This window comes from Nelusetta ayraudi, unplaced genomic scaffold (genome assembly GCF_046127955.1).
Source record: "Nelusetta ayraudi isolate G7.1 ecotype Tasmania unplaced genomic scaffold, CSIRO-AGI_Nayr_v1 ptg000013l, whole genome shotgun sequence".
NCBI classification, from domain to species: domain Eukaryota; kingdom Metazoa; phylum Chordata; class Actinopteri; order Tetraodontiformes; family Monacanthidae; genus Nelusetta; species Nelusetta ayraudi.
In genome coordinates, this window is record NW_027466063.1 from 3,279,905 (window position 1) to 3,295,402 (window position 15,498).

Sequence of the window (15,498 nt, forward strand, 5' to 3'; positions counted from 1 at the left end):
GGTACAGAAGATGAATGAATGAATGAATGAATGAATTTCTATGAAAGTGTTGACTTTAAGAAGGCTCGATTCTAATATAGGCCTACATGTGATTATTTTCCTTAAACATAGCTGATCATTGACAAAGTCTTGGTTTTCTAAGAAGCTAATGGCCATTAATTGTAAGGTCTGGTCTTACATGTTTGGCTATAGCCTTCTTCATTTCATTTGCTTTTGTATAAGCTTCATTTGTTTTGTTGGCACCAGGGAGTGAGAGGAATAGGCGTAGGGACTCTTTCTTTTTGAGTTATGGGATGGGAGCAGTTTGCCCAGGCAGGCTGTAACCGGATGAGTGGCATGACACTTGCCCGTCGACGCTCAACAAGCACCTTTCCTGGCACAAATGCCCCGTGAGTGAAACTTGATCTGACCACCTCGCCGAACATTAGCATCAGCAGCTGACGTACGTGTAGCATGTGCTTGCGTTCTATTATTATAAGAGCAGTCTAGGTGCAAGAAGTGAAAATGTGTGACCTTGTTGAGTCACACAAACTCTGGGTGGGCTTTCTCCAAGTGCACCTGTCCAGATATCTTAAACAATAACCCTGTCACGTCGTCCGCCTGACACATGATGACAGATTACACACAACTGTGACTGATGTCATGAAGGTCTGGTTGTTACAGGTGAAGATGGAATGTAATGGAACAAGTTGGACATGGCTGAGGAAGGAAATCTAGCTGCGAAAATAAGAAGGCACACTACTTTTTTTTTTATGTGGCCATGGTATCATGCGGTGAACTCTGGCATAGGAAATAAGAAATGGTCCTGGTCTATTTATACATGTGGCTATTCAGGTGTCGACACGTGCCAGAGAACTAATGCCCAGTAAATTTCAGTTCATGTATGACCTACTCTGGCATCTACTTGAAGTAGGTGAAAGCAGCTATTACAGAAAGTCCCCCCCCCCCCCAAGGAGGATAGCTAGAGGTGATAATCACAGAATTTCCCCTTTCTAAAACGGGCATAACCAGATTAAGCTTGACCTGACAGCAGCTTGTATTGTTTGTTGGCATTATTTTCTCATTTACCTATAGATATGAAGTATGATTTTTTTACCAGTCTGTAGTGGCTAGTGCTGTATTATTTGGGGTTGTTTGTTGGGGCGGCAGCCTGACTTCGAGAGACAATAACAGGTTGGACAAGCTGATCGGGAAGTGTGTCTCGTGATGGGGAGAAGTGTGGACTCTGTAGGAGCTGTGCTTGAGAGAAGAATGAGAGCTCTAATGCAGGGCATCATGGGCAACTCTAGACATCCACTCTATGACACTATGGCAGCTCAGAGCAGTAGCCGTAGCAACAGGCTCCTCTCACTACGTTGTCGAACAGAGCATTTTAAGAGATCGTTTGTTCCTTCGGCTATAAGGCTGTATAACAGATGTGTCTAAACTTAACGTGCACTTTATCACTATTGTTAGTAAGTAATGTTTTTAGATTTTTTTTTTTTGTTGTTGAATTTTTAATTATTTTAAATTTTTAGAACCTCTAATTATCTATTTATGAATGTGTTTCTGGTGGCTGTGTGTTGTGTGTTTCTCTTGCTACTGGACACCTGCATTTCTCCTACAGGAGATGAATAAAGTATCTATCTACTCCAGTGACATTTTAAAAAAAGAGATAATGAAAAAAAGGTTTGTTACTCACACGTGGTGTTTTAACTAAACAAGTATAATTGCTTTCTAAAGTAAAGTTCTGAAGTTGCTAGCACCTGCCCTTGAAGAAAAGCCCACCATGAAATGTGTTGTATATGCACCTCATCATTACACTTTCCTGAACCAATAACAAGTAAATGATTGTCAACTCAGTTATCACAAATTTATTGTACTGTGACCAATGGGTGAGTCAGTTGTTTAATATAACTAATAATAATAATAATTCTGTCAAACCATCCCTTTTAATATAGCAAAACAAAAAGGTGATTATCTGAAAATGATTTAAAAATGACAATGATAAGTTAACATTGCATTTACAAAAAATAATAACATTACAAAATCATAAAAAACGTAATACTATTTACAATGTAATTTACACAGATGCAGATGAATCTTCATGCTGAAAGAAAAAGAAGAAAGGAAATTAGTTTCAAGGGAAAGCAAAACAATACAAACGAGTTTTAGTTTAGTTTAAATTACTGATGAAGATACATTCTTAGCGTGAACAAACTCAAGTTTATGTAAAAGGAAAAACTGTTCAGCAAAGCTCACCTATAAGCGATTGAGCAGATTGCTCTGGATGTCCTCATACACCTGAACGTAGATCTCGTCTTTTGACTTCAAACCATCAACATAATCTACAACACATATGAAGTGGAGTTAAGCAGAGTTTTAAAAGATACATCAAAACAACGAGATAAGTCGTTGGATTATTACCTTGAATTCTAGAAATAATTAGCGGCATAAAAAAAAGATAATTAGTTATATCTAAAGATTTCTGAATCTTACCAATATTTAAACCGTTGTCCTCCATCAACCTCCTGTGTTTGAGGTACATTGGCCACACATGGCCATCAAAAAGGCCAGGGTCATCAGGCACCGTGTATACCCTTGCACTAGAATAAATAAATTAACAAATTCAACATTATGGGACGGTAAACGGCAATAGTTGGAAGAAATGAATGTGACATGGTAATGTAAACAACTCCAAATTAAATTTGCAAAAGCACCCTCACCTTCTTCTTCTCTTGCACTCCTCGTATGGAATGGCGATGTAATAACACTTGTCAAAAATATCCAACAAGGGCCTGGAAGGGAGACGTATGAGACGTATGAACAAGGCCATCCTCAACGTTACACAATATTTTCAACCAAATTAGAGAAAGAGGCCATGGTTGTAAAACTATGCTTTCTGTATCTTATCTCTGCAGTGTTTCACGTTGGGCTCATGCAGTAGGCTTTTACTGTAACTAGGATTCTGTGCAGACCTTATCTCTATCTGCAGGACATGCACCAATTTCAAGGCACTCGTCAGTGGCCAATGGAGAGCAAGCATGAAAGTCATCATGTGACTCCCTCAAAAGTAGTATGATGGTAGTAATTTCTTAGAAGTTTGGAGAAACAACACAGTCACGTGACACTACCAAGATAAAGGTTACTCAACACTACCACGCTAAAAATACATGCTGTCAAATTCCTTAGGGTTTGCCTAAAATAAAACATTGGTATACAAAGAAAACGGTGTTCATTTTGAAAAAGGTGTTTATTGTTAAGTGTGATCTATAAATATAACCCCTAAATATAAATTTCAAGTTTGGTGTGACACGAGGTGGGCTATCTTAATTCGTATCTTAATAGTCATTTAATAGTGAGACCGCAGAACTAGGTTGATACACACAAAGTAAACTTACGGGTAGTTGTAAAGCAGGAATCCTTCTACGATAAGAATGTGGGTCTGCTCTTCAGGGTTGGCCATGTCAGTTGCAGGGGAAAGTGGGACACCGTGGGAGCGGGCAAACTTGACTGGGTTTTCAATCCAGCCTCTAACTGTGTTGGTCATGGCCTCCATGTCCAAAGCTGAGATCACTATAGAGCGACATTAGAAGAAGAAAAAAAAATCCACATAGTTAGGGTTGTTTTGTTTTTGTTTTTTCTTTTATATTTATATGTATGTATGTATAATATTTTATTTATCCATCTTTTTATTATCGCCTCCCCAGTAATTTTCTTGATTTCTGAATTAATTACTCTGAGTGTGGATTTGAAGTGGCTACTGAATGCAATGGTGGAGGGATAATGTTTGTGATACCATGGGGTAAAACAATGAGTTATTGGCAGTCTTCAGTGACGTCTTACCATCCCATTGCTTAAAGCCGTCCGGCCCGACCTCAATCTGATCAGGTTTCTGAAATAACAGTCACCAATGAATCATTGCTGCGCCCTGAAAGCGCTGGACACTCGCAGAACCCACTCACATGCCAGGGTAATCAGGCAAAAAGTGAACACAGACAATAAATAGATAAACAAGCAATAAAAAAACCCAGAAGAGCATGCAAAAAATAAAAGCAAGCTATTAACCAAAATACACAGAAATAAAGGGATGCACAGTTAAACTTGTATGTAGTTATAGATGTAAAAAAATGAGCAAACATGCATTTGTCATGCTAGAAAAGTGTTAAAAAATGTAATATTGTTATTTAAATAAAGTTATTTATGACAGTCCATAAAGACTGTTATTTATGACAGTCCATAAAGACTATTGTTTATGGACAGTGGCAGTGTAATGAATAAACAGTGAGAAGAAAAGACACAAAGGCCATGTGGAGAGGATGGTGTGGTGTGGGGGAGGTTAGCTGGTTAGTCATTTGCTTACACAAAGCACAAGCGGCTCCGCTGGAAGTTTCATCAACCTGTTTAAACTCACCTTGAAAAAGTCATCTTGATGCACAACACAGCAGTTGGGTAAGGTCTTGATCAACTTATTTGTGAGGGTAGTTTTGCCACCATTGGTGACTCTGTAAGCAAAGGCCAAAGAAGGTTAAATTAATATACAATTATGAAATAATTATATAATATTAAAGGGCCGTTTTGTGTTCATATTCAAAAAATCGCGGCAGTGTTCGGTTACTTCCTCCTAGCTTGCTAGTTTCATGCATGTCTACGTTGTACAAGACAAACATAAATTTCATTGTTCATACGGTCATTTTAAGTCATTAAGTGGCTATTGTGACTTGACAATAAACATAAATATGTTCCGCCAGACCGTGTGCATTCACGTGCATAAACGTTTAGCTTCACGCCTGTCTGGATACTCCTGGAGGGAAATCTCCCTCCACTTTCGCACGATTCTCGCGGTGAATTTTCAAAAGTCCCGCTCGATGGATCACAATAAACGTGACCAACCGGACGTGACACTGCGCCGCTTTAACAACACGCCTTTGAATGTTGTCACGTTCTGGCGGGCGGCTGATAAGATATGCAACAAAATGGTCCACTGACCGGTAAGTGGGCAGCAGACTCCATGACAGTTTCATAAAAGTAAAATAAAATAAAATGAAATGAAAAATAAAAAATAAACTTCTTCCGGACAAGCTTATGACAAGGTGAATTTACGAACAGTCCACAACGATACACACTGTACGTGACCGTTTCCTCCAAAAAAAAAAAAAAAAAAAAAAAAGCCGAGGTAGTACAACGCACACATCCCGCCAACACATAAAGATGTGTGCAATAACCATACATTTAGCTAATTATTTACAGCAATGCATTGTTTATTATTTATCTTGTATACTTAGAAATGACACTTACCCGCCAATTCCTATAATGCACTTCATTGTCGCCTCTTGTCAAAGGTCCTTCTTGGGGCCCTCTGTAACAACAATAATGTACCGAGGAATGTGGGTAGGAAACCCGAGAAAATATCCTTTAAACCGCGCTAAAAACTCAATAATTCAGTCGAGGTCTGGACGCGCTCTATCCTTTACTCCATGAGAGGAAATGCTTAGGACCGCCCTTATATATTCTCTTGCGTCACATTACGTGAGGCGCACGCAGGAGCGGTGTGCGTGCTTTTCTCACGACTCGTGATACAAGCCCTTTACGTAGCGCCAATCACGTCCCACAAAAGGGCTGACCGCGACCAATCACATCTCGGTAGTCTTCTGCGTATTTGCATTCTATTTCCACGCACCTGCTCCTGTCCATCTTCTAGATGGACAAAAGTGTGTCCTGGTACAATTCCACTGAGCAGCAGACCGCCCAAAGTTAGGAGCCCCCCCCTACACACGCTGGAAAACTACCATTGATGGAGTCATGTTAACGGAGTAAGGTGACGTCAGCGTCTAGTAAATCACTTTTTTTGATGAAAGGTTTAATAAAAAGTCCTATTGCCAAAATTTAATTCAATTCTTTTTCAGTAAATAATCATAATAATGCACCCGATTTTCCCCACATCCAACCAAGTTGCCATTTGTTTCCTCTTTTGCTTTTTCCCCTTCAGAAAGTGTGTGCTTAACAACTAGTGGAAATCAGCCTTCAGTCTTCAACCAGTAAGCAATATGGGTTTACTATAGGATCTGTGAGTTACACATGAATACAAAAGGTCTTTAACTTGAATGTATAAAGGCTTACTTGTATGAGGCTAACACTGTATTCTAATATATAAAAAAAGGTCCCCAGGAAAAAAAAAATAATTTTTAAAAGAAGCAGTTTATTCATGTACATGAACAAGGCATTAACTGGCCAAACAGGACACTGTTTCCCATTTGAACAAGAGCAAACATTTAACAGCTGACAAATGAATGAGAGGCAAGACTTCTGTTAAATGTCATCATAACGTTGTGCTTTTGCAGTCAAACTAAAAGTTGACATTTGAAAGGCCTGGTTTTCAGCGACTTTCATGCTATACTTGCCTCGCACATCAGATCAATCAAAAACAATCAAAATTGTAAACCCCTAAAAGAATATAATAGCTACAAATCAAAAAACTACAATTTACAGTCCTTCACAATCCTTAACATGTCTCTAAAAAATGGGCTCTCGGTACTGTCGGTACACTCATTTAAACAAAAATAAGATACACAGAGACTGAGAGCAACAAAACATGTCTAAAAAAGGCAAAAAAAACCAAAAAAACAAAAAAACAGGGAAATTACTTTAAGTAAAATGTAAGTATAAGCAGAAACCATTCAGGGGTAAATAACACTACCAGTAGTGCAAACAAGGCAGGAAGGCGTTTAGACAGTTATGTAGCTCTTTACAAAAATAAAAGTTCACTAATTACACTCATCTCCTGCTACATTCAGGCAGACAGATGGTGCACATGAGTGAAAATAAATGTAAACTCATTCATATCAAGTCCATTGTCGAATGGAGTTTCCTTTATGTGTGCCAATAGCACCAGCAATCTCTGAATAAAATAATATCAGAATAAAACACAAGAAAATATAAACTTTAAAGTAAAAAAAAAACTAACAACCTTAAGCCACAGATGCAGGGAAATGCCAACTATGATTTTCACAGCCTAAACTATGATTTTACGTGGATGAGAATCTGCAGAATAATACATGCGTTTGTTTTTTTTTTTGTGATGTGAAAGTTCTCTTATATACATGACAACTTGCTGTTATTTCATTTGTTTGGAATTAAATACTTATACTTGTGAAGGGTGGTTTTGTGTGATATTTATCCCATAAATTGGGTAAAATAAAATATATTTCATCATCGAATGAGACGCTGTAGTTGTGACACTACTGTTTATGAGAATCTACTAATTCCGCCACGAATGAGCAACATCATTTGTTTGCTTTCTATAGATTAATGGCTGGATTAGTGTTTCTTTTGTTGGGGGGCGGTGAGGGGGCAGAGGTGCAAACTGAGGCACATCATGAAACAAATTTCACATTCCGGAAACGCCAGCTGGGATAAAGAGAGCACGAGAAGGCCTAGTATACAGCAGTCATGGTGTAAAAGAGTCAAGATGAAGGCATCATATGTATCTAAAATCCAAAGTTACATCAAACATAGATTATACAAACATAAATCAGTGAATGACACTATTTTGGCCATGCTTAGCATCTGCTACATTAGTAAAGTTGCCATTTGAATATCCCTGGCCTTGACACATCTGTCTTGATTTACAATATGTAAACAACACTGTTTACACATCTAATCATTGAAGTTAAAATATTAGTCACCATTGCAGAAAACAATGTTCCAGAACTCCAGGACCTCAAAGAGATAAAGGGTCACAGCAAACGCTACCCTAATAGTCCAATAGGCAGCGGGTCGATATATAATGAAGACACAGCACTGTGTCGTACTCCGTACGGGATTACGTTGCTACGTGAAACCTTCCAGACAACAGGAGAGGGTTTCAAGCAGGATAAAAATGAGCTGGAGTGTTCACAAACAACAGTTGTGTGCATGTTGGTAAAATAGGGAAGCACAAGTAGAATTCACTGCTTCATGACGGTGGAAATCGGGAGGTTCATGCTCCATCTCTCGGTCACACGCTGTATCAAAAAAAGATGTACACATTTTAGAAACACCAGGACACCAGGAAAGTATTTTTCTCGCTTTTCCTCATTTAGAACAACTTTTGGCCTCCTTGGTCACCCACAGAATACAAGACCCGGTTCAGGATCTTCCAGTACTGCTCTCGACTGTTGACCGGTCAGAGCTCTTAGCAGCTTTTAACCCTGTCAATTGTCCATTGTGGATCAATACAGTTTTTAAGAATCTGAATCTAGACACACATTTTTGTGTGCTATAAATGTTTAATGATTTTTTTTAGATCCACCAAGCTCATTTTTTTGTTCTCTGCATACTTTCAACAGGCTTTCCAGCATTTCTGTGTCGCCTTTCAAGCTTCCACTAAACATACCTCACATCCCCCGTCTCAGTGGAAAGCTGTGACCAAATTGAATAGAGTACAAAAGCCTCTCTCCCAACCCAATCATGCATATGTAGCGACACCACATTCACCCCACAACCCTCTCGTCATTAACGCCCCACTAAAAACAGCAGGTCGTCACTGAAGATTTCAAGGCCCTTGTGCTCATGCAAATGTTCCAAAGCTTTTTTTCATAAAAGTGAATTTTGTAAGCAGTATATGCACATAATTATCCTGCCATTAGGCCAGTCATTGACAACATTTATATTTGACCTACTTAAAAGTTCATCTCATCCACTTTTCAGGGTTTGGCGAAATCAAGTGATTTTTAACCACCAAATTGAAATCAATAAAATATAAATATGTGTTTACCTTCGGCAGCAATGCTTTGTCCTTCTCATAATCCTTGGCCCACAATCATTGACTTTGGCCTTGAATTAAGTGGATAAAACGTTTAGGACAGATCCTAGGCTCATCTAGTGATTAAATTAATCATTACATATAAATAATTTAAATGATTAAAGTGGACTAATACCTCTCAGATTTTTTTGTTGCCTCTCGTGGTTCTGAATGCTGCTGCTCCTGTTGTCGGCACTCCTGCTCCATTCTACACACACACACACACACACACACACACACACACACACACACCACCACCACCACCACATAAACGCTTGTCATTCAGCGTTATTTGAGTGCTGCAACCACAGATTTCTCAGATGTGTACAAATGTATTTCAGTTGCACACGCGTGTATGACTTATCACAGTGTAAGGACTATTACCTTTCTTTGCGTGCTTTAATCCGCTCCTCATCAAATCTGAAATTGAGTAACATTCTAATGTCATTACACGAAAGAAACACAATATTTGATGTATGAAGACGCATGAAGACAGCGGGAGTCTCCTTTGCGACTCAATGCTCCCATCTAGTGGCCAATTCGACTTACTGCACAATGCACTCAGGGACATGAACATGCTCCATGGGTACGATCTCTGCCAGTTCATCCAGGCTGTGGACATACTGGATCTTATTCAAGAACTTCACACTGCAAAGGACAACCAGTAACAAAACATTTATTTAAAAATATATACAAACAACTTTTATTTGTTTCACCAAACAAATAATCTTTGGTAAAATTCCACTGTCCGTGTCAGACACGCATCCCTTTTCTTCGGTGTTACAGTAAAAGGTTCTCTGTCAAAAGTGTCTCACCTGATAAAAGGCCTGGATATAGCCAACACAGTGCGTATAAACCATGTGGGATGAGCAATGACCAAAGACCTCAGGTTCTTCCTCAGTCTGCCAACGCAACACAAAGCAACAGGTTAATTTCCAGGCAAATTAGCCTTTAGATAAGTACAAAGCATGGACATGAACACAGAAAATAGAAGCATATTCTCTATATCATCCCTCTTGTCCCACCTTCTGTCAATCATTTGGTAACACTTCTTGAGCCAGCTGATCCCAGGCATCTTACTGCGAGGAGTGGCTCCATTCATGTAGATGATCAGGTAATCTTCAGCCACGAGCATCTCCAGACTGCTGACAACATAGCTGCATGGGAGGATCAGCAATGCATGATAAAGATAACAGGCATCAGAGGAATCAAAACAGATAGGAACGTGACGTAAACGGTTCTGACTGATGGCCTGTGACCGTCACTTTTTTATTTGGAGTCTACATCAGACTTACAGGAAGAGATTTTCCATGATGTAGTGGTAGTCTGAGGAGCTACTGTCAGGCAGGTAACAGGCAGAGAAGACAATGATGGCATTAAGGCCCTCGCCATAATATCCTGATGGAATAGAGTTTTAATTATGAGCAAAAACATTGTGGCCAGTGTAACAACTGTGAAGCACCTTCTGGTCTAAAGAACATATGATTGTCATACATCGTACTACTAATCATCATATTTATAAATGAAATGTTGCATGCTTTTGTTTCAATACACATAGTGTCTCACTGATCGAAGTACATTTAATCAGAGTATCAGGTTTCTGTCCTTTCTGCTGACCTCCGTGTGTGATGACTCGCAGGTAGGGTCTGATGACCTGCATGTCAATGCGATGCTCCTGTTCTCCAATGAGAACTGTCCTCCAGAGACGCCCATTGTTGCCAGTCCCCTCGTCGTCTGCCTCTCCCAAACCATTGCTAGGGCCTGCTTTGGCTGATGCCACTGGTGTGTCATCTGGATGGGTACAGAGGACAGAGGAGGTCTCAATAATCCACTCTATTTTGTGTCTCTCAAGAAATTAGAAAGGTTCTGTGTATGCTGTGGCTCCTCTTTTCAGTAAGCGTGTGCTAAACTCTTCTGGAAACCAAGGCCACTGTTACCTCCCCTAGGCCCAAAGCTACGTGTCCAGTTCAGCCTCTAAGACTGCCAAGTCAAGTCTGCTTTGTTTTTGTCCCCTCCAAAACATGGCAGAGGTTCAAGGACCCATCAGTTTCAGCAAAAAGTAGCAGGAGTTTTTTGTAGAAGGATGCAAACGGAGGTCTAAACAAGTTGAAGGCTGCACGACTGGTGTTGAAAGAATGGGTATATTAAGGGGCCTTAAAGAGTAACAGCCATACAGGATTTGGTTGATAATTTTTGTTCTTACCCTCCCACTCCAACTCATTGCCGTTTGTGATGAATTCCAGCGAATCTGACTCATCCGGCGTGTCGATGTCATCCACGTTGATGTCCAGGTCATCCGGCGTGTCCAGAAAGTCGTCCGACAGCAGAGAGCCCTCGCTGTGGTCCAGGGACAGGTTCATCTCCGGAGCGACCAGTGTGCGGCGCTTACGGTGGGAGGACACGCCGAGGCCGCCTCCTCCAGGCGGGCTCACCATCAGTGAGTTTGGGGGAGCTGTGATCACGTTGGGAGAAAGGAAGAGGTGAAACAGGGATCACGAGTGAAGTCAGTGAGGATATTGTGTCGTCTCCTTAATTGAGCGACATCATGAATTGTTAAGTGCTCACAGGATCTGTTGTCGGTGAGGCTGCAGGAGGAATCCATGTCTCCGTACTCTGGCAGTGGTCTTGAGGGGAAGATAAACACATAAGCCACCAGGAATGTTAGGATGCTGTGAAATGCATTTGTATTTTTTGAACCTGTTTGCGAGAGGAAGGATGAATAAATAAGGGTCGTATCTTTGGTCTGGCATCAAAATTCTAAAAGGATTGGATTACTTGGAGTATTGCTGTGGTAAAAATGTTGTCACTGATCGAACTCGGCAGTCAAAGGAAAAAAGGCAGACAGGAATAGACTGTAATTAACTTCTCTCCAGAGAGAGAGGAAGATCACAGGCCTGGAAGACGAGAAAACGATGCTTCCTATCAGGATAGTAGTACTTTGTTAATCTCGTTTGGGGAAATTCTAAACAAAGGATAAAGAGGACAGTCGGCACAGAAGAAGGAGAGGACGAGATGGAAAAATATATATATATATATTTTTTTTTACAAATGTTTGCTTGCCTTGTGCATCAATGCAAATCCAAGCAAATCCAATCACGCCAGGACTGGTGTGCTCGCACCAACCGAGGAACTTCAAACGACGCAGAACAAGTGAACCGATCCACAGTGCAGCAGTGTTTTGCAGTCAGAGTCTGAACTGCATCATCCTCCCCATCCAGAGGAGGGACAGCCTGCGACACTGTGCTCTCCTCCCGAGCCGACAACACACTGGCAGGAGCCCAGAGGATACAGGCAGGGATGAAAGTATTCCTAGGAGACCTCTGCAGTGCAGCGCTCCCTTTGTCAGAGATAAACGCTAATGTACGCGGCCGAAAGCGGATTAATCGATCGCCGGAACAAAAACAGCAAGACGATCCCTTATGATGGTTTCTGACGACTGCTTTGTCCTTCACCCACAAACGTTTCTATTTTCGTGCAGCGACGATGCTTACCGTCTGGAGGTCTCACAGGGCTGCTGAGCCGATTCGGATGAGCTGACGAACTCTCACACCTTTAGATTTGAATGGCTTGCTCATTCATTTCAGGCTGGGGTCACAAAGTCCACCCTAATAATCCTCCTGCTGTCGCCTGGTCCTCTGAGTCCTACTGAAACCTGCCACCCATTTTCCTGGCAATGTTGTGTTGACGATCTGCGAATGGTGTTGCGTCACGTGACGTAGCCCCAGACCGTTTACAGACGGCGCTGCACCTGCTCGCTGCCTCTGACTGTGAGGGAGGGGGATGAGGCAGGAGGAGGGGCAGAGAGGAGGAGGAGGAGCAGCAGCATCCGTTGCTGCAGTTTCACCTCGCAAATTTTTCTACTCCTTTTTTCAACTCTCATTTGATTTCTGCCTGTCAACATAATACTGTTCTTATATTCATACAAAATACAATTGTTGGTGAAAAGTGTTTTTTGTTTCAAAGAAAAGAAAATGTCTGTACAAAGATACAGATTCAATATTTTTTTTAAATGCCTCAATGTCACACAATATAAATAACTTAATGAAGTAATGCCATGCAACGTGGTCACTGCTTAACACCACAATTAGTATATACAATTAACATATTCATTCATGAATTATTATGCTGAACATTAATTAACACGCATAAACACAACAGCATCAAGTACAGATACAGACGAACACAGACAGGCATGCAGGCAACAATGCTTCCACACAAAATAAGGTATTTTCAATATGAACCAATCAGCTGTTCCAGCTGCTTTGAAGCACTTTACCTGGGAAAGTCCTCATCTTGCCACTCATCTTTCACTTCCATGTTCTCCATTCTTAGAGTCGCCTCCGTGGTGCCCATCCCTCAGAGAGGAGAGCTGGGCCTGGAGGTGTGACAAAATCCCCTCAGCATTGGACACCATTTACAGCAAAGAAGTAAAGTCAAGTTGCCACATGAGATAAATCCACACAAGCATGTGTTGAACCTCAGAAGGAGAAATCAGCATGATAGATAAGTAAACCTTCATTACAACCGGGGAGGTTTGCGCCGCTGCTGCTCACATGGCTTTTTATCCCCCGTGTCCAGAAAAGCACATGTGAGAGGCATGTGACTGACTTGGACCCACTTCCTGAGCTCAACTCTCTTCAAAGTCAAATATTACGTATTATTTCCCCTCTGGTCGGAATTCAAGAGGCTGAGGAGGAAAGTGAACCCCCAGAACCAATCCCCCTTCTTTGATCCCTAATCCCACTACACTGATGTGACTGCTGCCCGTTTGATCTCTGCACCGATGCTTTCTGTCCTTTATAAGATTTTATTTTTAAAAAAGAACACTTGTCTTTGCATCTTTAATTCTAGAGTTAAGAGGCTGCACATTGCATAATTACTGGTGGGATTATGATGAACTACCCCCTATTAATTAGTGGTGTTTATTTCTTAATATCCTCATGAGTTAGGACAACACGTTGGGGACTACCTGACATAACAGAGAGATGAACTCAGTAACATTTCAACCGGTTCACTATGTGTAAAAATGTTGAGAGGTGAAAAATGACACTCTCATCAGCATTGCTTAAGGTTGATATGTTTTCTTTGACATAAGTAGCGGAAGGAGTGGAGTGGTTGGTGGTTTGGCTGTGATATTTTTGGCTCAGTACAAACGCATGTCAGTTTGGAAATGAAACAGACACATTATATTTTTCTCTGGAACTAACCCCCCATAATTAACTTAATATTTTTCTGTCTATGAATACTGCATATTTTGTTCAGTGACCATGGCACTCTACGTATTCTGACACTCAAACCGTAGGGCCAGATGCTTTGCCCTCCCCTTTTAGTAGTTTCTGGGTCAGTCCCACATTGATGCCCCACCTGGAGAAAAACCTAGATATTCACTGCTGTGACCATGTGTCTGTCAGCAAGCAGCAGCAAGCAGAAAAGCAAAGCAAATAGATATATTGAATGATGATACTCACATGAATGGTTTTACGATCCCCTCAGAGTCTGCTTGTATCCTTCCCTCTGAATGGTCACAAGAAAATACTCAGGGGGCCCAAGAAGCTGATCCTCCCTCATCAGCAAGAAAAGCAGGGGGTCAGGCTGAAATTTCTCCTCTCACGATCTGTCACCCATTTACATGCCGGACAAACACACACACACATACACACACACACACACCCACTCACACTTGTACGCAGACACAGTCATACAGTGTCCTCCATCTCAGGCGCTAGCCAGCAGCAGGTGTCTGGAGACAGGGGGCACCTCTGTGCTCAGCTCCCCTTCTTCTCCTCCGCCCCTGGCCACCTTTGTTGGGGAAAGACTGGCTGCGAGAGGGGCGAGCAACTGACTCAGCCTCAGCTTCTGTGTCCACGCCACCATACAAACACAAAATATCGGTGATCAGAATGCATGAGCACTGGCAACACGGTCTCCATCTCTCTCCATTCCCCCCATTTCTCCCTGTTCGGTGTGACTGATTATCTCTTCCCATATATTTTCCCTGGCAACAGCATCTTTCTCTCTCTGTCTCTCTCTCTCTCTCTCTCCTTGCCCCAGCCTCTCTCTCTCTCTCACTCACACACACACACACACACACACACTGCAGCCCACCGATCTAGATCACATGCTACTGCACACCGCTGGAAAGATTGAGTAGAAAAACTGAAATGTGTATCTTAACACGTATCATCTTCAGAGCAAATGAACATTGGGACCAATATTTTTTGTATATGCCTGTGTAATTGTGTCACACTATCCTGGCTTAGGAGGACAGAACCTCCCTCCGCCCCCCAATTCACATTCCTCGCTGTCCTTGCATCGGTGTAAGCGTGATTGACGGCCACAGTCGACGTTATTCTGTAAATTCACCCCAGACAACGCAAGAGGGTTATCGTCTTTCTACTTCCGCATTTGTATTAAGTTTCATACAGCCGTTACCTGTTCTCGCAAAAACAAGGTCATAAATTACAACCAGTCAAGTCTTTGTGAATACAAATCAATTACTATAATTTGGGATTTATATATTCTTCCCACACTGTGTTTTTCCCCCAGACGAAAAAACGATTAGCTTTTTTGGAGGGGTGTGAGGAGTCAGCGTGTCCTTCAACTTTTGCCTCATCTCGGTTGTAGGTTCCTTTTAAATTATTAAAGTATATATAATGTTCTGAAAGCGACTGGCATTCTATTTTTTCCTTTTGTAATTATTCCTCTTTTTTTTTTTTTTTTTTTACGGACCATTGGAC

General features: G+C 41.3%; 2 protein-coding genes across 4 annotated transcripts; both read right to left on the reverse strand.

Annotated features, from left to right (window-relative positions):
* Positions 1-1,838: 1,838 nt before the first annotated feature.
* On the reverse strand, positions 1,839-5,478 carry mibp (muscle-specific beta 1 integrin binding protein). Of its 2 annotated transcripts, XM_076022858.1 has the most exons (8): positions 5,278-5,477; positions 4,394-4,484; positions 3,826-3,874; positions 3,381-3,555; positions 2,706-2,777; positions 2,479-2,585; positions 2,242-2,327; positions 1,839-2,089 (listed from the first exon to the last, which is right to left on the reverse strand). In XM_076022858.1, the coding sequence occupies exons 1-7, from the start codon at positions 5,301-5,303 to the stop codon at positions 2,242-2,244; spliced, it is 606 nt and encodes a 201-aa protein (XP_075878973.1). In that variant the 5' UTR covers positions 5,304-5,477; the 3' UTR covers positions 1,839-2,089. The 2 variants fall into 2 exon arrangements, with proteins under 2 accessions (XP_075878973.1, XP_075878974.1); XM_076022859.1 differs by lacking the exon at positions 3,826-3,874 and having other exon boundaries at positions 5,278-5,478.
* A 1,836-nt stretch (positions 5,479-7,314) lies between these two features.
* Positions 7,315-15,457, reverse strand: atcaya (ATCAY kinesin light chain interacting caytaxin a). 2 transcript variants are annotated; one of them, XM_076022879.1, is made up of 13 exons: positions 14,230-15,457; positions 13,038-13,136; positions 11,327-11,385; positions 10,965-11,213; positions 10,379-10,552; positions 10,057-10,159; positions 9,787-9,918; positions 9,577-9,663; positions 9,311-9,409; positions 9,146-9,181; positions 8,898-8,969; positions 8,735-8,793; positions 7,315-7,982 (listed from the first exon to the last, which is right to left on the reverse strand). In XM_076022879.1, exons 2-12 carry the CDS (start codon positions 13,112-13,114, stop codon positions 8,760-8,762), a joined length of 1,122 nt encoding a protein of 373 aa, XP_075878994.1. In that variant the 5' UTR covers positions 13,115-13,136; positions 14,230-15,457; the 3' UTR covers positions 7,315-7,982; positions 8,735-8,759. The 2 variants fall into 2 exon arrangements, with proteins under 2 accessions (XP_075878994.1, XP_075878995.1); XM_076022880.1 differs by lacking the exons at positions 13,038-13,136; positions 14,230-15,457 and adding an exon at positions 12,253-12,556.
* Positions 15,458-15,498: the final 41 nt, after the last annotated feature.

Excerpts from the sequence above, each read along its gene's own strand:
- mibp (XM_076022858.1), bottom strand. The coding sequence starts at position 5,303 with ATGAAGTGCATTATAGGAATTGGCGG. Across the intron at positions 2,586-2,705 it reads GAGTGCAAGAGAAGAAGAAG|TGCAAGGGTATACACGGTGC; the intron begins GTGAGGGTGCTT and ends TATTTATTCTAG. Across the intron at positions 2,328-2,478 it reads GGACAACGGTTTAAATATTG|ATTATGTTGATGGTTTGAAG; the intron begins GTAAGATTCAGA and ends TATGTGTTGTAG.
- atcaya (XM_076022879.1), bottom strand. The coding sequence starts at position 13,114 with ATGGGCACCACGGAGGCGACTCTAAGAATGGAGAACATGGAAGTGAAA. Across the intron at positions 9,664-9,786 it reads TACCAAATGATTGACAGAAG|ACTGAGGAAGAACCTGAGGT; the intron begins GTGGGACAAGAG and ends TTGCGTTGGCAG. Across the intron at positions 9,410-9,576 it reads ATATCCAGGCCTTTTATCAG|TGTGAAGTTCTTGAATAAGA; the intron begins GTGAGACACTTT and ends TGTCCTTTGCAG.